The sequence below is a fragment of the Sebastes umbrosus genome, chromosome 21 (genome assembly GCF_015220745.1).
Source record: "Sebastes umbrosus isolate fSebUmb1 chromosome 21, fSebUmb1.pri, whole genome shotgun sequence".
NCBI lineage: Eukaryota > Metazoa > Chordata > Actinopteri > Perciformes > Sebastidae > Sebastes > Sebastes umbrosus.
The window spans coordinates 26572073-26594137 of record NC_051289.1 but is presented as its reverse complement, the minus strand read 5'-3'; the positions used below and the strand labels follow the sequence as shown (position 1 = coordinate 26594137).

Genomic DNA, 22065 nt, shown 5'->3' with positions numbered 1-22065 from the left:
TTACTTTTGTCAGTTTCAAGTTATTTCAGTGACCATTGTTGGTTTTTCTTTCTTTAACGGAAGGGTACCAACGATTTTGCCTACGTCTGTATATACAGACATAGGCAAAGTTGTTGGTACCCAAAAAAACCCCACAATGGTCACTGAAATAACTTGAAACTGACAAAAGTAATAATAAATAAAAATTTACTGAAAATGAACTAATGAAAATCAGACATTGTTTTTGAATTGTGGTTCAACAGAATCATTTAAAAAAACAAACTAATGAAACTGACCTGGACAAAAAATGATGGTACCCCTAGAAAAGATGTAAAATAATTTGACCATAGGGACATGTTAAACTAAGGTGTGTCCTGTAAATAGCATCACAGGTATCTTCAAACTTGTAATCAGTCAGTCTGCCTATTTAAAGGGTGAAAAGTAGTCACTGTGCTGTTTGGTATCATGGTGTGTACCACACTGAACATGGATCACAGAAAGCTAAGGAGAGAGTTGTCTCAGGAGATCAGAAAGAACATTATAGACCTTCATGTTAAAGGTAAAGGCTATAAGACCATATCCAAGCAGCTTGATGTTCCTGTGACTACAGCTGCACATATTATTCAGAAGTTTAAGGTCCATGGGACTGTAGCCAACCTCCCTGGACGTGGCCGCAAGAGGAAAATTGATGACAAATCGAAGAGACAGATAATACGAATGGTAACCAAAGAGCCCAGAACAACTTCCAAAGAGATTAGAGGTGAACTCCAAGGTCAAGGTACATCAGTGTCAGATCGCACCATCTGTCACTGTTTGAGCCAAAGTGGACTTAATGGAAGACGACCCAGGAGGACACCAAATCATAAAAAAGCGAGACTGGAATTTGCCAAAATGCATATTGACAAGCCACAAAGCTTCTGGGAGAATGTCCTTTGGACAGATGAGACAAAACTGGAGCTTTTTGGCAAGTCACATCAGCTCTATGTTCACAGACGAAGAGATGAAGCATCCAAAGAAAAGAACACTGTACCTAATGTGAAACATGGAGGAGGCTCGGTTATGTTCTGGGGCTGCTTTGCTGCATCTGGCACAGGGTGTCTTGAATCTGTGCAGGGTACAATGAAATCTCAAGACTATCAAGGCATTCTGGAGCGAAATGTGCTGCCCAGTGTCAGAAAGCTTGGTCTCAGTTGCAGGTCATGGGTCCTCCAACAGGATAATGACCCAAAACACAGCTAAAAACACCCAAGAATGGCTAAGAACAAAACATTGGACTATTCTGAAGTGGCCTTCTATGAGCCCTGATCTAAATCCTATTGAACATCTGTGGAAGGAGCTGAAACATGCAGTCTGGAGAAGGCACCCTTCAAACCTGAGACAGCTGGAGCAGTTTGCTCACGAGGAGTGGGCCAAAATACCTGTGGACAGGTGCAGAAGTCTCATTGAGAGTTACAGAAATCACTTGATTGCAGTGATTGCCTCAAAAGGTTGTGCAAGAAAATATTAAGTTAAGGGTACCATCATTTTTGTCCAGGCCAATTTCATTAGTTTGTTTTTTTAAATGATTCTGCTGAACCATAATTCAAAAACAATATCTGATTTTCATTAGTTCATTTTCAGTGAATTTTTATTTATTATTACTTTTGTCAGTTTCAAGTTATTTCAGTGACCATTGTGGGTTTTTCTGTCTTTAACGGAAGGGTACCAACAACTTTGCCTACGTCTGTATATGAGAAAATGAATTACACATTTGAAGCACATTCTTCCAGATTTTGAATAGTCACAGATCTTTAGACCATTTCAGAGTTGTAAAAGTAAACATTCCTATTCTGTCCCTGATGCGTGTTGCACTTACGCAAAAACTGACAGATAGCTAACAATAAGGATTCAGAGAAGTCGAAGACAGGAGTAAAGTTCAAGTGTTTTACTGAGTCCTCTTTTCTCTTCTTCTTTCTTTTTTGTAAAACTGAAACAATACAAATATACAATGCTTTGTTACAAACTGTTCTCAAAATACAGCACAAATGAATTTACATTGCTTATAAATAGCCTCCATGCACACACTATGACAAGAAGCTACATTTTGGCTTAGCTTAGCATTTTTAACCTTAGCAAATGAAATTATCACAAATTACTTTGTTTTTAATCCAAACATATGAAGTCCAAATTATTTATATGCACATTAACACAAAACACAGAAAAGGTAGCAACACTTACAAGCAAAGGCTCTCCAAGGCACAAACGTAAAGGAAAAAGGGAAAGAAGCCTTCGGTCTGACCGCATGGAGAAATTCTTACACACTACAGCATTTCCTGGTTGACCTTTAACCTTTGATCACATGATCTGAACTGACCACTGAGAAAACACTTTACAGTTACAACAAACTGCCACAAGGTGGTGCTACATAAAATGAATGTGAAGGCTACAGAATGTGTGCCATGACAATTCCAGATGTGTCCCCGTTTATTTCCTGTTGCAGTGGATCTGAATGAAAACATGATTTAAATTGATGATAAATTGTGAAATGGAGGTTCTCTGACGGGGAACTGAAGCTGTTATATCGCTTTCTTCAAAGCCACCAGACTCCATTCACAAAAGCAGTAATTTTACCTCCTAGAACACAGGACTATACGTACAACCCCACTTCAAAAAAACTGTCATAACAGCTGATTTTAGAAAACTTCAAACCAACAAAGTATTTTGAGGATAAATGTGAGAGAATGAATTAAATATTTGAAGAACATTCTTTCAGATTTTGAATAGTTGTAAATCTTGCACTTACAGTTCTGCATCAGGAATATAAATCTTTCAGCAGAACATTTAGTCTTCATCCTCAATGCATCATCATCCATCAGGTCAGCTTACAGTAAAAACAGTCTCTTACTTTGTGTCTGAGGGTTCAGGTTCATTACTGAAGTCTGGAGGATGATCTATGGACCCGTCACTCTTCATAGACAGACAGCTGGGTACTGGAGACTCTGCGCTCTGTCTGAACTGAACTCTGCAAACACCAAGATGATTTTATTCATATCACATGAATCCTTGATAAATTCTCTGTTGACAAAGACATTTCAGTAGCTCTAAACACACAAACTACTGCTACTGTCAATAATGTGGTTTAAAGTTTGTATTAGTCCTCTTAGATTACAGCTGTTCTGGGTGACTGACAGCTGTCACAGATATGAAGAGGAAGAATGCACAAAATGATTCTTTCTGTCATGAAAAGTTTGTTAAACTTCAGTTAGAAAATACATTTCAGTAGAAATTAAATATACAAACACACAATCAACAGAATCATGGCATTGGCATGGCATAATTTAGTTTTTATATCATTCTGTATCTTCCCAGTGGTGTTCCTTATGTTTCCAAATCTGAACACTACGGACGTATGTTTTAGCGTCAAAATGCATTTTTCCCTTCAAGCCCTTCTAAAAACGTTTTCCCACATGGTGACCTGACGTAGGTTTCTACATGATAACGCTGCTACATGTACAGGATATACTGTATATACGTTCTTATAGTCAGTGTATTAATGTTACACACAGTTACTTAGGTGGGGGCTGGCATGCTCCCAGTTTGGAGAAGCAGACCGAAGTACCGGCAGGAAGCTAAGCGATGTACTGCTGTGGATGCTAAATTAATTCAGATCAGAAAGTCACACAATAACACAAACTAACTAACCGATGGATGCAGTGGTAGACCAGCTACTCCCCTGTTTTGAGAAAAATTACTGTTTTTGTGAATGGAGTCTGGTGGCTTTAAAGACTGTGATAAAACGGCTTCAGTTCCCGTCAGAAAGGGCTGTCTGATGGCGAGGAAAAGTGGAGAAAATATTCTAAATATAGAGTACACTTAAACAAATATTTGTTTTTAGGTGGCTAAAAATGCGTTTTGCTGCTGCTCCCGTCCACAGCCGCTTTACCTCGCCGTCAGACAGCCCTTTACCTCACTGTCACACAGACCTTTACCTCACCTTCAGACAGCCCTTTACCTCGCCGTCAGACAGCCCTTTACCTCGCCGTCAGACAGCCCTTTACCTCGCCGTCAGACAGCCCTTTCTGATGGAGAACTGAAGCCGTTATATCACTCTCTTCAAAGCCACCAGACTCCATTCACAAAAGCAGTAATTTTACCTCCCAGAACACGGGAGTATACATATAACCCCACTTCAAAAAGCTGTCATAACAGATGATTTTAGAAAACGTCAAACCAACAAAGTATTTTGAGGATAAATGTGAGAAAATTAATTAAACATTTGAAGCACATTCTTTCAGATTTTGAATAGTTGTAAATCTTTACAGCGACTTCAACGTTCGGACAAAAATATGAATATTTTCTTGAAGTGTAAATAGTGAAATGGAGGTTCTCTGGTGTTTTGTTACAGAAATACAATCAGTACTTTGTGGCTATAAAACCCAGACTAAGATCCATCTTAGTTTGAAACAGTATCTGCACTAATAGTTCTGCATCAGGAATATAAATCTGTTAGCAGAACATTTAGTCTTCATCCTCAATGCATCATCATCCATCAGGTCAGCTTACAGTAAAAACAGTCTCTTACTTTGTGTCTGAGGGTCCAGGTTCATTACTGAAGTCTGGAGGATTCAACATGGACCCGTCACTCTTCACAGACAGACAGCTGGGTACTGGAGACTCTGCTCTCTGTCTGAACTGAACTCTGCAAACACCAAGATGATTTTATTCATATCACATGAATCCTTGATAAATTCTCTGATGACAAAGACATTTCAGTAGCTCTACATACACAAACTACTGCTACTGTCAATAATGTGGTTTAAAGTTTGTATTAGTCCTCTTAGATTACAGCTGTTCTGGGTGACTGACAGCTGTCACAGATACGAAGAGGAAGAATGCACAAATTAATTCTTTCTGTCATGAAAAGTTTGTTAAACTTCAGTTAGAAAATACATTTTAGTAGAAATTTAATATACAGTATGAGCACACAATCAACAGAATCATGGCATTGGCATGGCATGATTTAGTTTTTATGTAATTCTGTATCTTCCCAGTGGTGTTCCTTATGTATTCAAATCTGAACACTACAGACGTATGTTTTAGCATCAAAATGCTGTTTTCCCTTCAAGCCCTTCTAAAAAACGTTTTCCCACATGGTGACCTGATGTAGGTTTCTGCATGATGACGCTGCTACATGTACAGGATATACTGTATATACGTCCTTATAGTCAGTGTATTAACGTTACACACAGTTACTTAGATGGCGGCCGGCGTGCTCCCAGTTTGGAGAAGCAGACCGGAGTACCGGCAGGAAGCTAAGTGATGTACTGCTGTGGATGCTAAATTAATTCAGATCAGAAAGTCACACAATAACACAAACTAACTAACCGATGGATGCAGCGGTAGACCAGCTACTCCCCTGTTCTGAGAGGGAAAATGATTGGTTTTATGAATGGAGTCTGGTGGCTTTAAAGACAGTGATGAAACGGCTTCAGTTCTCCGTCAGAAAGGGCTGTCTGATGGCGAGGTAAAGCAGAGAAAATATTCTAAATATAGAATACACTTAAACAGATATTTGTTTTTAGGTGGCTAAAATACGTTTTGCTGCTGCTATCGTCCACAGCCGCTTTACTTCGCCATCAGACAGCCCTTTACCTTGCCGTCACACAGCCCTTTACCTTGCCGTCAGACAGCCCTTTACCTCACCGTCACACAGCCCTTTACCTTGCCGTCAGACAGCCCTTTACCTCGCCGTCACACAGCCCTTTACCTCGCCGTCAGACAGCCCTTTACCTCGCCGTCAGACAGCCCTTTACCTCGCCGTCAGACAGCCCTTTACCTCGCCAGACAGCCCTTTACCTCGCCGTCAGACAGCCCTTTACCTCACAGTCACACAGCCCTTTACCTCACCGTCACACAGCCCTTTACCTCACCGTCACACAGCCCTTTACCTTGCCGTCAGACAGCCCTTTACCTTGCCGTCACACAGCCCTTTACCTCGCCGTCAGACAGCCCTTTACCTCGCCATTAGACAGCCCTTTACCTCGCCGTCAGACAGCCCTTTACCTCGCCGTCAGACAGCCCTTTACCTCGCCATTAGACAGCCCTTTACCTTGCCGTCAGACAGCCCTTTACCTCGCCGTCAGACAGCCCTTTACCTCGCCAGACAGCCCTTTACCTCGCCGTCAGACAGCCCTTTACCTCGCCGTCAGACCGCCATTTCTAACGGGGAACTGAAGCCGTTATATCACTCTCTTCAAAGCCACCAGACTCCATTCACAAAAGCAGTAATTTTACCTCCCAGAACACGGGAGTATACGTACAACCCCACTTCAAAGAAGCTGTCATAACAGCTGATTTTAGGAAACCTCAAACCAACAAGTATTTTGAGGATAAATGTGAGAAAATGAATTAAACATTTGAAGCACATTCTTCCAGATTTTTGAATAGTTGTAAATCTTTACAGCGACTTCAACGTTCAGGCAGAATTATTAATATTTTCTTGAAGTGTAAATTCAGAAATGGAGGTTCTCTGGTGTTTTGTTACAGAAATACAATCAGTAGTTTGTGGCTATAAAACCCAGATTAAGATCCATCTTAGTTTGAAACAGTATCTGCACTAATAGTTCTGCATCAGGAATATAAATCTGTTAGCAGAACATTTAGTCTTCATCCTCAATGCATCATCATCCATCAGGTCAGCTTACAGTAGAAACAGTCTCTTACTTTGTGTCTGAGGGTCCAGGTTCATTACTGAAGACTGGAGGATCCAACATGGACCAGTCACTCTTCATAGACAGACAGCTGGGTACTGGAGACTCTGCTCTCTGTCTGAACTGAACTCTGCGAACACCAAGATGATTTTATTCATATCACATGAATCCTTGATAAATTCTCTGATGACAAAGACATTTCAGTAGCTCTAAACACACAAACTACTGCTACTGTCAATAATGTGGTTTAAAGTTTGTATTAGTCCTCTTAGATTACAGCTGTTCTGGGTGACTGACAGCTGTCACAGATACGAAGAGGAAGATTACGGAAATTAAAGCCCCCCTCCAGTGTATTTTGGCATTTCTATAATATTTCATATTTATTTGAGTCATTTCCTGACTAAGTTGATTAGCCACACTCTTTGCCAATTTTTTTTTGTCAAAGAACTTAATTTTGTGCTAAAAATTAAACTAACTGAGGGTTTCATTTTATTTTTTATTTTCCTCCACCTTAGTTTAGTGTGTTTATTTTCACAATAGCATTTTTGAGTGCTGAGAACGGCTGCAGTCAACGTAGTGGATTACACCAAATCCCACCGGCAGAATTAACACAACACCCTGACTGTCTCTCTCATCTGCTCTCTTCTTTACCGTCTCCTGCTGGAGATTAATTATTGGATGCCGTTTTGGAGGTTCGCCGGCCTCTAACAGGTCCGAACGACGCAAAACTCAACTTTCACCCCAACAGAAAACAAGAGGTGTCCCGTTAGAGAAATAATCTAATCTCAGTGCAGCCCGGTGCGGTGTCGGGGCTGGAGCTGAGGTGAGAGCAGCAGGTGCTGGTGGACGGTGAATCTCCAAACGTCCCGAAACTGCATTTCAAATGGCGGACCTCCGCAACATGTCTATATGTCCTCCGGTGCTCTTTGGCCGGCGTGTGGCGGTGCAGATCCTTAGAGCAGCAGCAGCCAGAGACCCGCCTCGCCAGGAGGAGACGGTGAAGAAGAGGGCGAGTGAGATAGAGTCGGTGTTGTTGAGATAATTCTGGTCTCATTTGTGGTCTAATAAACAGTAAATTCATCTAAACTAGGTTGGAATACCATGCAATCTGGTTGCCATGGTGATGAATGACATCTGACTATTAACCACACCCCCATTCTCTGATTGAGAAAGAGCGTTAATAAAAAAACAGGAAGTAAAACTGGGTGGAGGGGGCTTTAATTCTCTTTGTCAAGAAAAGTTTGTTCAACTTCAGTTAGCAAATACATTTTAGTAGAAATTTTGAAATAGAAACACAAAATCACCAGAAAACATGGTATTGTCAGAGGTAACTAAAATCGAGTCCTATCAATGAGTTAGTAGCAGCTCTCTTACTTTGACTCTGAGGGTCCAGGTTCATTACTGAAGGTCAGAGGATCATCTTTAGACTGATCACTCTTCATAGACAGACAGCCAGAGACTGGAGGCTCTGCTCTGTCCTCCTCTTCCTCCACACAATCACTCATCTTCTGATCTGAAGTCAGTCTGAGAGGTCAATCCGGAACACTGACTGTGAACATTTAACGGAAAAAAGTTTGTGCAAGAGTCACAGGCAAGACTGAGAGAACAGGAAGTAACACACAACCTCTCTCTCTATCACTCACACACACACACACACACACACACACACACACACACACAGTATACAGTGTATACTGTGTGTTTGTGTATTATACTGTATACTATACAGTATATAGTATACAGTACAATATTATACTGTATACTATACAGTATAATAAAACAACCAAACACTCCATCTGGTCACTTTTCTTTAAATCTCTGCTTGTTTTCTTGGCTTACAGCAGGTTTAATGAGGATTATTCAGCCAATCACAACGTTGTGTTCACAGATGAATCAAACTGTTGAGTTCATTCTAACATTTCTCTCCTATACAGTCCACAGTAAAATAGTAAAATGTTGGATAAACACTCACCCTGCTTCAGTCTTCAGTTTTCATCCGTCTGCTCCGTCGACTCAAATGGCATCTGAACTAACTGAAGTCTTTCATGGTACCCTCCCTGTTCTCATGTACTTGCATCACCTGGATCAGTGTGCCTCCTCCCCTCTCCATTTACAGGAAATCTTTAACGTCAGAGTTTATCTACGAGAGTTTGTGTGTGTTACTCACACTAATCAGCTTTTTAACACGGTGTGTTTATAAGAATCTCTTTTAGCTTGAACAGGTTGAATTAAAATGAGTTTTGGTCAAATGTTATCTAATTTTTGTGTTTAATTCATGTCAATAAATCAGTTTAGTTAAATACTAATATGCTTTTATAGTTGTTTTTCAGACTTATATGACTAAGCCTCTTCTGAACATCTGGAAGAAAAATGATTCCTTCTGTTGCACAAACAAAAAATGTCTGAGTTGCAAGTCTTTTTCATGATCTAAACACAGTAGCCAGAAATGACACATCTTCTAACTTTAACAAAAAATGTATTTTTATTTTCGTGCAACACTATCAAGTTTCAGATTGACTAAAGAAACAGTCTCAACAGATAAAGACTAGCCTGACTGAGAAGATGATCATGCACTATAAAGTTTAAATGTTTATATCTAATAATTCTGTTAAGGACAACGATTTTTATATAGTAAACAGTATTTGGTGGTTATTAATTCAATGAACAGTATTTGAACCTAGTGATTTTAGTAAGTGTAGTTAGCTGACAGGTAATGTAACTAACAGCTAACTAAACCTAGTTATCTAAGTAAAAGTAGTTAACTGTCAGTTACCATGGCTAACTAAACCTAGTGATTTTGGTAAGTGTAGTTAGCTGACAGCTAACGTAGTTAACAGCTTATTAAAGCTAGTCTTCTAGAAGCTTCCAGACAAACGTTCTGTTCCGTTGGCTGCGCACAGTGCGGTTGGGCAGGCATTCATGAAGGCTAAACGTTATAAACGTTATTATAGATTAAACTAGCAGCAGTATATAATAAGAAATTATGTAGTATTATAGATTAAACTAGCAGCACTATATAATAAGAAATGATGTAGTATTATAGATTAAACTAGCAACAGTATATAATAATAAATGATGTATTATTATAGATTAAACTACCAGTGGTATATTATATTTATATATATATATATATGTATATATATACATATATGTCAAATATTATACAGTGAAAACTGTCGACTGGGACGTTGTTTCTCAGATGAAACGTCACTGTGTAGTTTCTCTGTGATTACTTTTGGAGGCTTTGAGCACCAGGAATGAAAATCAAATTCACTTCAAGGAGGTATGAGGGGAAATGTTTTTTTGTGGGGGTGAATGAGGTTTAACAAAAATAACTTAAATCAAAATACGTTTCATTTTTAAACACTTTTAATACCAAGCACATAACCAGCTGAACTCAAACAATGAATGTGTGCTGTTGTCTTTTTGAACTGTCCAAATCCTCCTTGATGAATGTGCATTAACCAGCATGTCCCTCCTACTACCAAAGGTCCACTGTGAGGACTGGAACCAGCCTCAGGCTCGTTAAGACGGAGGACACACGCCCAGACATGCTGAGTTTGGTCTCATGGGTTCCATGCAGAAGAGGAATCCTTTGCCACGTGAGGAAAACACCAGAAACACGTTCACAGCCCATTTTCCCCAAACTCACAGTGAGCAGAGATAAGTTGAGGCGATCTGCTGAGCATCTACGCCACCGCGGGGATGAAATACTGCAGAGACACGTCTTCATGCAGCAGAATCAGGTGGACGACCGTCTCATGGACGATATCTGAGGGGACAAGATCAACGCAAATAGGATTTAAAAAGGAGACCACTGCATTTGACTTTTTCCAGCTCTGCGGCTGGATGAGGAGCTGTGGGTTGACTTACTGCACATGGCCTTGCTGGGGTTGACCTGCTGTCCCATGAGGAACTGCTGCAGCTTCCTGATGTCCACCCGGGCCTGGGCCATGGCCTCTGGGTCCCTGCTCTGAGACGGACCACCGTCCTGGGAGGCGTCGTCACCTGGAGGGACGGGAAGCATAGAGGGACGGAGGGAGATGAGGAGGAGGAATCATGTGTAGAAGAAGGGGCATGAGGTGGAGCCAGGTCCTGGACTAAAACTCGAACCACTGGACCCGATTGGACTGTTATTAGGCCATTAAATAGGCGTCATCAGTCGCTATAAGCACCATAGATGTGGGTCAGTAGGGGCCTACTACGTTGTAAAAGTGAAACTGAATGAAATTTCTTTAGGTTTAGAAAACAAAACAACAACTTCTTTAGGTTTAGGCAACAAAACTACAACTTCTTTAGGTTTAGACAACAAAACAACAACTTCTTAAGGTTTAGGTAACAAAACTACAATTTCTTTAGGTTTAGACAACAAAACTACAACTTCTTCAGGTTTAGGGTTAGCCAATCCATCAGAATTGCAGATTAAAGTATTGGACAAAATATATATAATATATATACTGTATAACTGTTGACCTGATGATGGCGCTAGAGGAAACATTTTAATGGCAATCCATCTCATCGTTGTTGAGACATTTCACTTTAAACTAAATGTTAACCTCATGTTGGCGCTAGAGGAAAATCAGTAGTTTTCATCCTTTGGGGAACAGGAATGTCTGCAGAAAATTAAATCTCAATCCCAATATTTCAGCCTGGACCAAAGTGTTGGAGTGAAAACAGGTGACAGCGACATCGTTTTTACCCCACGGAGGGTTTCCCATGTCTTTGAAGTGAGTGGTGACAGAAACCAGATCCGTCTCGATCTTCAGGTTCATCTCTCCGTTCAGGTTGGCCTCCATTACCTGATACAAACACACACAAACTTACAGTTACATCTCACACACCAAAACTTTAAATTAACTTGAGGCCCGTTTCCACCGCAGGAACTTTCCCCCGGAACTGAGAACCTTTAGAGGAACTCATTGCGTTTCGACTATGTATGCATGAAAAGAACCGGATACAGCATCGTAGCAACAGCCTGCTATACGTAGCAACGGTCTGCTATACGTAGCAAACGGTCTGCTATACGTAGCAACGGTTTGCTATACGTAGCAACGGTCTGCTATACGTAGCAACGGTCTGTTATACGTAGCAACGGTCTTTTATACGTAGCAACGGTCTGCTCTACGTAGCAACGGTCTGTTATACATAGCAACGGTCTGCTATACGTAGCAACGGTCTGCTATACGTAGCAATGTTCTGCTATACGTAGCAAACGGTCTGCTATACGTAGCAACGGTCTTTTATACGTAGCAACGGTTTGCTATAGGTAGCAACGGTCTGTTATACGTAGCAACGGTCTGCTATACATAGCAACGGTCTGTTATACGTAGAAACGGTCTTCTATACGTAGCAACGGTCTGTTATAGGTAGCAACGGTCTGTTATACGTAGCAACAGTCTTCTGTACGTAGCAACGGTCTGCTATACGTAGAAACGGTCTGTTATATGTAGCAACAGTCTGTTATACTTAGCAACGGTCTGCTATACGTGGAAACAGTCTGTTATATGTAGCAACGGTCTGTTATAAAGAAATAACAGACTGGAGTACGCCGTGATTGACCAATCAGAATCGAGTATTCATCAAAGCTGTGTAATAAAGCACAAATAAATAACCATCAAACATTCAACGGATGATTTACTGTGGAGACGGACGCTCTTAGTTTCATTTCATTCTTTCCATCCAATCAGTAAATATATGCAGCAGTAAATATCGTCGTAACGTTTTATTTCCAGCGTGTTTTCAAGATGAAACAGGCGGACACACTGCAGGCTGCAGAGGATGTTTACTGCTGTGACCACCAGCAGCCCTCGTCACATGTCATGTAGTTTCATATGATACCAGCATCATCACTCTAGCTTGAAAACGCTGCCTGCTACAACCTCCGAAAGACAGAATAGCAGCCAGGCCCGCCGGTGGGCCGTCAGAGTTTTAAGGGGTTTTAACGTGAGTGAAGTTTAGAGGAATGTGATCCTACCAGGAAGTTGGAGAGGTTCTTCATTCTGTCCACGACGTTCTTCATTGTCTTCAGAGGAGGCAGGTAGATACTGACCTGCAAGGACAGACATGTAACGAGACGTCTTTTGAGTCCTTCTTTAAAAGCTAGAAGTGTAAAAACAGATCTCAACTGTGTGGTTAAATATTCCTTATTGCACTTCATAGAGATGTCACTTACATCGAAGTCTGGCATGCTCGGTTCTTTGAATTCGTGCCAGAGTCTCCGGGGGACGACGTCAACCGGGACGTCGTGAGTGACAACTCGACTGACGCTGGACAGGGTGGGCTGGACGGAACATCACTCGGTTAGGTTTGTCAGACTCGACAAAGCTCCTCCAGAGCCACAGGAGACATCACGCACTACTTTAATGAGTTAACTTTTACAGTCTCACCAGCTCGGCGGCGATGGTGAGGCAGGGGCAGTGCTTCTTGGTGAGTTTAACTTTGACGGCTTTGGCGTTCTGGACCGTCTTCAGGGCTCTGGACAGGTTCTCTGGAGTCACCTCCAGGCAGATCTCATTGTCCTCAGAGGACACGCCCTCCATCTGGTACTCATCGAAGAAGTTGGCCTGCGGGGAGGAAGGACACGCTGACGGCTGGAAGAATAAAGGGTCACTTCTCCCAAATCACACACAGAACACTGATGATGCTGAGACGATGCTGAGACACGCAGGTCTGCTACTCCTTCAAAAGGAGTAAAAAAAAAAATAAATTGGAACAAGGAGGTATAGCAAATCTTTTGTGCCGACGGCAATTAGACTTCTAAACGAGAGGTAAATAGTCTGTAGCCCACCCTATACTGTATACTGTTTTGGACGGGGTTTCTCTGTATACTAAGACTGTCGGATTGCACTTTGTATAGAGTTTATATTTTATATTGTGAAGGGTGTATTTTTTGTACCGCCGGTATTGTACTGGATGATCTGCTAGTGTGTGTGTGTGTGTGTGTGTGTGTGTGTGTGCTGGAGGGGGGGAGTGTGCGCAGGATCCTGGGAAGTGTGTGAGGTTTTTATATGTTGTTTTTATGAGACGTGTATATGACCACATGAATTTCCCCTTGTGGGATGATAAAGTTGACCTTTGAACCTTGAATCTTTGAAGACACTTCGTCACCAGGGGGTTAAATATTATCAGTTAATTCTTTCAGTCATTTTCAAAGCTGAAATGTCAAACATTCTCTGGTTTCAGCTTCTCAAATATGACCATTTGCTGCTTTCTTCACCATATATGATAGTCAGTTCACTGCCTTTAAGTTTTAGACTGTTGGTCAGACACTACAAGGACGTTGAAGGCATCACAGTGAGCTGAAAGTGCTTTACAATGTCTCACATTCAAACAGACACACACAAACTACGGAGTCAGAACAGTGCCATAATGAAGAATATAAATATATAAATATAAAGAGAAATAAATAAGTAAATTAAAAAATGTGAAATATAAAGTGAAAAAAACAAAAGAATAAATAAATGTGGAAATATAAAGACAAATAAAATATAAAAGAATAATTATAAGCATTTTCTTTTATTTATTAATTTATTTCTGTATCGATTTATTTCTGTATTTTTTAAATATATATATATATATATATATATATTTTTTTTTTTTGTATATAAATAATAATAAAAGTCATCAGTTCATGTGCGCAGGAATTGACTAGTCAGCCTGGGCAGGGAGGACCGCCCAAAGAATTAGGAAAAATAAATAAATGACATTATTATATAAAAATGAATAATATATACATATATACATACACAAAAATAATAATTTATATGCAAAAAATACATATATATTTTAAATAATACAGAAATAAATCTGAAAATAAAAGAAAATGCTTATAATTATTCTTTTATATTTTGTTAATTGTCTTTATTCCACATTTATTTTTTCTTTTAATTTTTTCTCTCTTTATATTTCACATTTATTTATTTAATTATATATTCTTTTAATTATTCCTCTTTACATTTCAACATTTATTTTCTTATTCTTTTACAGATGTATTCTTTATTATGGCACTCCTATGACTGCAGTCCATACAAACGTCCATTCACTGATGGAGGTATATAACAAATCATTTATTCAAACACAGAGACATTATCTTTGCTGTCATGCTAATAACAAACAATGAATTGATGAGTGAATTAAAGGAACACAGCCACAGAGTTGCCCTTTAAGATGTGATCAGGTGTCCGTCTCCATCCCGTCGGCATCCTGTGACTGCGTTTTCTTTCCCGACAGGTGAAACTGGAGCTCTTACCTGTGACAGCTCACACCACATGCTGACGCCTCCGTTGACCACTTTACCGGACAGAACGAAGAACAGGTTGTCTGGCGTCAGTCGCAGGACGCACATCTTCGTCAGCTTTGAGATGGTGGTGATGACTCCTGGTGAGGACGACGAAGAGCAAAGTTATGAACCAAAACAAATACACTTGATTGACTTGATGTTCTTCTTCTCTCCTTCAATTATCACGATTCTAAAAGAGATAAGAGCAGTAGATTTCAGACACCACATGTTTCACCATGCGCTGCACACAGTGTTGTGAAAAGATATCCAAAGATTATTAGTAAAATATGTGAAAAATATCCGAATATTATTAGTAAAATATGTGACAAATATCCAGAAATTAATAGTAAAATATCTGAAAAATATCAGAAAATTATTAGTAAAATATATGAAAAAATATTGAAAAATACTCAAATTGTTAAAAAAAAAATCAGGTGAAGTGTCTAAACATTTTTTTGAGAAAAGAATAGAAAAATATGAATAAAATTTTCAAAAAATGTCCGAAAATTATCAGTAAAATATGTGAAAAAATATCCTAATATTGTTAGAAAAGTCTGGGAAAATGTCTGAAACAATTTGGGAAAACTAAACATTTATTTGTAAAGGGGACTTTCTACAAGCTGAAAGCATGAAAAAACATTCAGAAATATGTGAAAAATATCCAAAAATTGTTAGTAAAAAATCCGAAAAATATGGGAAAATGTCTGAAAAATATGTGAAAACATAACAATTCAGAAATATGTGAAAAATATCCCCAAGAAATGTCTGAAAATTAATCGTGAAAAATATCCCAAAAAGTACGAAAATGATTAGTAAAATATGTGGAAAAAAGTCAAAAATATTAGTGCAATTATGAATATTTTCATAATTAATTACTAATTTTCTCACTTGGGGACGCTACAGTTGCTCTGATATAAAAGCATAGATAAATATAAGGAAAATAGAAATAAAGGAGTATGTAAAATGTAAATTATGTTCATAATGCTACAATAAAAACACAATATATGTAGAGAAATATAAATAAATTATAAGAAATCTGTATAAATATGCGCACACATATAATATATAATCACAGTTTAAATAAGTAAATAATATAATAAAATAAATAAATAATTGCTGATAGGTGGGATCTATCTCCATGTTGCAGAATGTCATCTTAAATTATTGTTTTCAGTTTGAGTTTAAACTAATATAACAGAATAGCTGAAAGTTCTATTTCAAACATTGATTAAATATCAATAATTGAATTATTGTATTGAAAGAAGAAAATACTCAAGACCTCCAATGATCTTCTCTGATAAGAGATAACTTTAAATTAAACTAAAAATTATTAGTAAAATATGTGAAAAATGTCCGAACATTATTAGTAAAATATGTGACAAAATATTAAAAAATACTCAGAAATTGTTCAAAAAAGCTGGTAAAGAGTCTGAAAAAATCTGTGAAAAAAATCTGAAAAATATGTATAAAATATTGAAAAAATGTCCTAAAAAAATATCCAAAACAAAACGTCCGAAAATTATTCGTAAAATATGTGAAAACTAGTATGAACGAGTATGTAAAAAAAAATTATGTTCATAATGCTACAATATAAAACACAATATATGCAGAGAATTATAAATAAATAAGAAATGAAAAATCTGTACAAAGATGTGCACACATACAATAAATAACCAGTTTAAATAATATAATAAATAACGAAATAATTGCTGATTAGTGGGATCTATCTCCATGTTGCAGAATGCCATCTTAAATGATTGTTTTCAGTTTGAGTTTAAACTAATATAACAGAATAGCTATATTTCATACATTGATTAAATCTCAATAATGTAATGATTAATACTCCAGACCTCCAGTGATGTTGTGTGATAAGAGATCACTTTAATGTGGTTCTCTATAGAGCTGAAAGCATTAGTCTATTAACAGATCAGAGCAGCTGGACTGGATTCACTCCGGATCAACGGCTGATCTGGACTCTGAGATCTCGTTGTAGACCTCCATTAAACGGCTCTTTGAGGGATATTCAGCATTTATTTCACCACTTCTTGTCAGCCGAACAGAAAACAGTCACTGCCTCTTCACAAAGCGCTCAGACCTGTCTGAGTTCAGAGCGCTGTGATGTGATTATTCCTCTCTAACGAACAGAAAGGAGAGTTTTCGTGGTGAAGTCTGGTGGAAGCTAACCGTTAGAGGGGGCGGAAGTGACGTACTTACGGGTGAAATGGTGGAGACACGCGACGTCATTGATTCTCCCTCGAAGCTTCATGTTGAGCTGTGACGTAGTGACGTAGTGACGTGCGGGAACTTTAACGGTGAAGCTGCTGAGCTGAGAACTTCAACTTCTTCTTCTTCTTCTTCTGCTTCTTCTTCTTCTTCTTCTTCTTCTTCTTCTTCTTCTTCTTCTTTTTTGGTGTTTATTGTTGGTTGGTAAACCAGCTTAGAGGTGCATTACCTCCACCTGCTGGACTGGAGGGTGGAGCAGGAACAAAAATAATAAATAATAAAATAAATAAATAAAAAACAAAAACAATAAATACAAATTAATAACTAATAATAATAATAACAATAATGATAATAATTAAATTATCTCCATTATTCCTGTTGTCCTTAAGTAATTAATTAGAAGATTGTGTACTTTCTTCGATGTCTTTCCTAGCAGATTGTAATATTTCCATCATATACTCCTGTGGAGCAGTAGATAGGCAGGGAAAATAATAATAATAAAAAAATATCTGTTGTTTCAAAATGAAAAAAATAATAATAAATATAATATTAAAAAAATAAAGATAAAAATAATAATAAAATAAAAAAATAAAAAAATAATAATAATAATAATAATAATTATTAATAATAATAACAATAATAATAATAATTAAATTCTCTCCATTATTCCTGTTGCCCTTTAAGTAATTAATTAGAAGATTGTGTTCTTTCTTAGATGTCTTTCCTAGCAGATTGTAATATTTCCATCATCTACTCCTGATAGCAATTCCCTTCTTTCTTTGTCATATTTGTTGCACTCTATAAGAACATGCTTGACAGTTTCTGGTTTATTACAGTGTGTGCATAGTCCAGTTGGGTGCTTGCCTATTCTATGGAGTGTTTGGTTTAATCCTGTATGTCCTATTCTCAGACAGGTAATGACCATCTCTTTGGTTCAGGAAGTGGTTCAGATCTTCACTGGTTAACCCAGGGGTCAGCAACCTTTACTATCAAAAGAGCCATTTTAGGCAAAAAAAGAATTATATATAAAATCTGTCTGCAGCCGCAAAACATTTGATCATTGTGATGAAGGTAGCACAGTTTATAGTCTAAGTATATAGTATATAAGTCTAATGCAGTGACGGCCAAAGAGACAATGTACTACGGAGTATTAGGGCCACACTGAGGGAAAAACATCTGAGATTTACAGAATAAAGTCATAACTTTACGAGAAAAAAGTCGTAATATTACGAGAATAAAGCCATAACTTTACGAGAAAAAAAATCTTAATAATACGAGAATAAAGTCATAACTTTATGAGAAAAAAAGAAAATATCACGTAAAATTACTACTTTATAATATTCTGACTTTATTCTCTAAATCTCAGATTTATTTTTTTTCCTCAATGTGGCCCTAATACTCCGTCGTACCGTCGTACCATAGACCTACAACAATGATAAATAAAAACTTAAATGTAAACAAAAAAAACAGCTATTCATTTCCATTTTTTTAAATCAACAGGGAGCCACTAGAGAGGAGCTGAAGAGACGCATGTGGCTCCGGAGCCGCAGGTTGCTGACCCCTGGGTTAAACCAATAACACAGAACACTAATATTACCCCTCCTGCCATTATTATATTACACCACACTACAATACAATTATTGACCAATTGGATTGGTTTACACACATAAGACGCATTACTCATGAAACAAGTACAGTTTATTATACATGTACTGTATGTTATATACTCATAATATACTTACTAGAACATATACATTACATTGTATATTATATAGATATAAATGGATTACATGGTAATATATATATTTTTTCATTGTTTATAGTCATTCCCAACAGCCTTTAAAAATTTTGAAAAATATCCAAACATTTTTCAAAAGATGGGGGATAAATGTGTGAAACAATATGTAAAAAAAATACGAAAAATATGTGTAAAAATATTGAAAAATTGTGTGAAAAATATTAAATATGTGAAAACTAAACATCTATTTGTAAAGAGGATTTTCTACAAGCTAAAAGCATGAAAAATCATTCAGAAATATGTGAAAAATATCCGAAAAATGTCTGAAGATTATTAGTGAAAAATATCCTCAAAACGTACAAAAATTATTAGTAAAATATGTGAAAAATATCCGATTTCTTTTTTAAATAAGCAAAACATATCCGAAAAAAATTAAAAAAATTATAAGTAAAATATGTGAGAAAAATATTGAAAAATATCGAAAATTGTTTGAAATATCAGGGAAAATGTCTGAAACTAAACACACGACAAAGCTGTGGAAAGGAAACCAGTAGCGACGGTGTGAGTCGGCCAATGTAATAGTTTGCTTTATCTATAAAGCAACTGCTTCATTTCTTAAGACACAACATGACATTTATCTGGAAGATGCTTTTGTCCGAAGCGACGTACAATTTAAGTCAATTTAAAGTTTTAGTAGGCAACAATATTTTTGGCATCATTGAGAAAAAAATCCCATAATAACCTTTCAGCATGTTGTAATTGAAGTGTTCTGAGAGATAACTAGACTTCTGCTCCTCCTCATGGCTCTGTTTTCAGGCTTTAGTAAATCTAGCTCATGACGGGAGACTTTGACCAATCACAGAGAGAGAGCGTTCCTATTGGCTGTGCTCCGGCTGGTGGGCGGTGCTTGGTATCTCCTCAACTTGATCAATACAAGATGATTCTGAGAACATGTGAGGAGAGAAATAGACATTACAGAAACAGAATATTGATTCATATGTGAAAATCTGATTTGTGGCTTCTGGACGCCGACAGTAACGTTAATATTACCGTTGCTTAGCAGCGGCGTTCTCACCACTTAACCACTTAAACGCCACGCACACATCGTGTACACGACTTCCCGTGTTGTAAACACGAGCTCACCAGTTTCATCTGAAGGCACCATCTGTTCCAGCTAAGAGAACAAAGTCTTGTCGTTTTCGTCTTTGTCCACACTGTTAATTACAGTTGTTGCATTAGAACAACTGTCACAGAAAAAGCTCCTATCTGTGTTTCAGTTGAGGTCTCGTTTAATAACAGCATCTGTCTGTTCTAGTTCATGTTTGCAGACATGGTCTCTTAATGGAGTAGATTCACTGCTCAACATCCATCCAATGAGTCCAATTTTGTGAATCACAGTGTGAAATGAAATCTTTATTGTAGGCACAAGTTACAGAAGGTCTACTGACGAATAAAATGATCAAACAACCAAAAACCCAGCAGGGAAAAAGGAGCACGTTATTATCACGTTAACAAATTAAAACTTAATTAATAACTTCCAAAATTAGCAATAAGAAGGCAGTCCAAAAACATATAGAAATGTCACAAGCTCTCTATCGCAGGTCTTTATCACCAACAACACATTGGAAGTTATCCCAAGTAAATGATTATAAAATGTTGAAACCAAACCACAAGAGCTTGAAAATTAATTCACTTTTCCTCCAAACTTCAGTGAATCACCTTCAGAGTGAAAGTCCACACAGGCTTCCACGGCGGGATTTATCATTTAAAGTTAACAATAAGTGATGTGAGTCTCTGAAACAGCCAGATATTATAGAGATTCATCATCACACTCCAGCTTCTAGCTTTTGTTTCAGCCTAAGATCTGAACACCCACGGATCCACCTTACGGAGAGCAGCGATCAGAACTGAGCTGGCTTCAGTTCCCTTTAGTCGCACCGTGTCGATCAGGTCTCGTGCTTTATCTCTCTTGTTTTTTGTTCTGATTGACTGCATTTCATCATCGCTTATAACGCGACGCTGAAAGAGTTCATCCAGAAGCTTGTTCAGATTAGGATCAGACATTCCCTCTACAAATTTTGTTCGAACCAACCGCAGCCTCTCCTCTGGTGAGACGCTGTCCTCTGCTGGGACACTGTCCTCTGGTGGGACGCGGTCCTCTGCTGGGATGTTCCTCTGAGGGATTTCCATTCTTAGATCTGGGAGAAAACCAGGGAAAAAAAATAACAACCACTTTTAAAGAGCAATTCAACTGAAATGAAACGTCATGTTTTTGTACAGCAACATGTCTGCTCTGTAAATCAGTTGTTCTGTGTTCAAAATCAGAAACCAAAAGGGAGACATTCATATTTTATATTTTTGGTTTCATGATTCATCTCTGTGGTGAGTGCATGTTCCCCGTGTTGCCTTTGTTTTGGCGGACAAGTCGCACTCGAACACACCGCAAAGACGGCAGCCAGCGGTCAGTTAGCACGTACGTTCTGCTCCTGGTGAGAGGAGATAACTCTCCACACCAGCAGGCGGCGATAGTCTGTATTGATCATTCAGAAAGGGAAACAGGAAGAGCGAGGACGGAGAATATACAAGCCGTTGTTATGATACGTACATGAAACAAAGCTGACCATTTTCACACCGCTCTCATTCACCACTTAGCTTCAATCCAGATGTTCATGTCGCTGTGAGAAAAAAATAATAAAAGGTAATCTTTACCTGCTTGAAACAGATCACGTTTCCAGACGTCTTCTGTCCTCTCTTGATCCCGGACCATCAGAGTCACTTTCTCTGGGATCGTAGTCAGGAAAACTTCAAATGTGGGATGGTAATTTGGTCCATAATCTGAGTCAAATGGTGCACACTGAAAACCAGACGCATCACGTCATTTTCAATCCTATTAAAGATGTTTATCTGGTACTTTCTTAATTGTGAATCTATTTTCAACATGCGGCCAAAATTATATTCATGATAATTCTGCGACTTGACTCACATCAGGTTGTATTGTGAAGCCCTCAGGTTCACACTGGACACTGTAACTTTGACCAAAGTTTAGAAGACACTTGGCAGAGATCTTGATGTTCTTAGCACCTCCTTGTTGGGCCTCAACCTTCAGAAACAGATCATTTTTAATATGCCACTTAAAAACAACAAATGTTGACCAAAGT

General features: G+C 38.3%; 3 protein-coding genes across 5 annotated transcripts in view; all 3 read right to left on the bottom strand.

Moving 5' to 3' along the window:
* LOC119480972 (NACHT, LRR and PYD domains-containing protein 12-like) overlaps positions 1 to 8665 on the bottom strand; it is a 28630-nt gene extending 19965 nt beyond the window's left edge. Inside the window, exons 1-5 of the mRNA XM_037757630.1 lie at positions 8641 to 8665; positions 8043 to 8217; positions 4541 to 4657; positions 2864 to 2980; positions 1776 to 1932 (exon numbers count right to left, since the gene is read on the bottom strand). Of these exons, the coding sequence (XP_037613558.1) occupies positions 1776 to 1932; positions 2864 to 2980; positions 4541 to 4657; positions 8043 to 8173 (522 nt within the window). The 5' untranslated portion in view covers positions 8174 to 8217; positions 8641 to 8665. The remainder of the gene's footprint in view (positions 1 to 1775; positions 1933 to 2863; positions 2981 to 4540; positions 4658 to 8042; positions 8218 to 8640) is intronic.
* Positions 8666 to 10019: 1354 nt separating this feature from the next.
* hus1 (HUS1 checkpoint clamp component) lies at positions 10020 to 17369 on the bottom strand. Of its 3 annotated transcripts, none has more exons than XM_037756580.1 (8): positions 17157 to 17369; positions 14917 to 15044; positions 13055 to 13231; positions 12841 to 12948; positions 12643 to 12717; positions 11368 to 11467; positions 10542 to 10676; positions 10020 to 10440 (listed from the first exon to the last, which is right to left on the bottom strand). In XM_037756580.1, the coding sequence occupies exons 1-8, from the start codon at positions 17188 to 17190 to the stop codon at positions 10358 to 10360; spliced, it is 840 nt and encodes a 279-aa protein (XP_037612508.1). In that variant the 5' UTR covers positions 17191 to 17369; the 3' UTR covers positions 10020 to 10357. The 3 variants fall into 3 exon arrangements, with proteins under 3 accessions (XP_037612508.1, XP_037612507.1, XP_037612509.1); XM_037756579.1 differs by having other exon boundaries at positions 17161 to 17369; XM_037756581.1 differs by lacking the exon at positions 17157 to 17369 and adding an exon at positions 16797 to 17117.
* A 2929-nt stretch (positions 17370 to 20298) lies between these two features.
* The window catches only part of LOC119480971 (NACHT, LRR and PYD domains-containing protein 12-like), a 29529-nt gene continuing 27762 nt past the window's right edge, over positions 20299 to 22065 (bottom strand). Inside the window, exons 15-17 of the mRNA XM_037757629.1 lie at positions 21891 to 22007; positions 21617 to 21761; positions 20299 to 21105 (exon numbers count right to left, since the gene is read on the bottom strand). Coding sequence (XP_037613557.1) covers positions 20765 to 21105; positions 21617 to 21761; positions 21891 to 22007 — 603 coding nt within the window. The 3' untranslated portion in view covers positions 20299 to 20764. The remainder of the gene's footprint in view (positions 21106 to 21616; positions 21762 to 21890; positions 22008 to 22065) is intronic.

What these genes read in the sequence shown, in the direction of transcription:
- hus1 (XM_037756579.1), bottom strand. Translation starts at nt 17,212, where the DNA reads ATGAAGCTTCGAGGGAGAATCAATGACGTCGCGTGTCTCCACCATTTC. An exon ending in CATGGGAAACCCTCCGTGGG is followed by an intron (nt 10,677 to 11,367) that starts GTAAAAACGATG and finishes CCGTCCCTCCAG; the next exon opens with GTGACGACGCCTCCCAGGAC. An exon ending in CCCCAGCAAGGCCATGTGCA is followed by an intron (nt 10,441 to 10,541) that starts GTAAGTCAACCC and finishes TTGTCCCCTCAG; the next exon opens with ATATCGTCCATGAGACGGTC.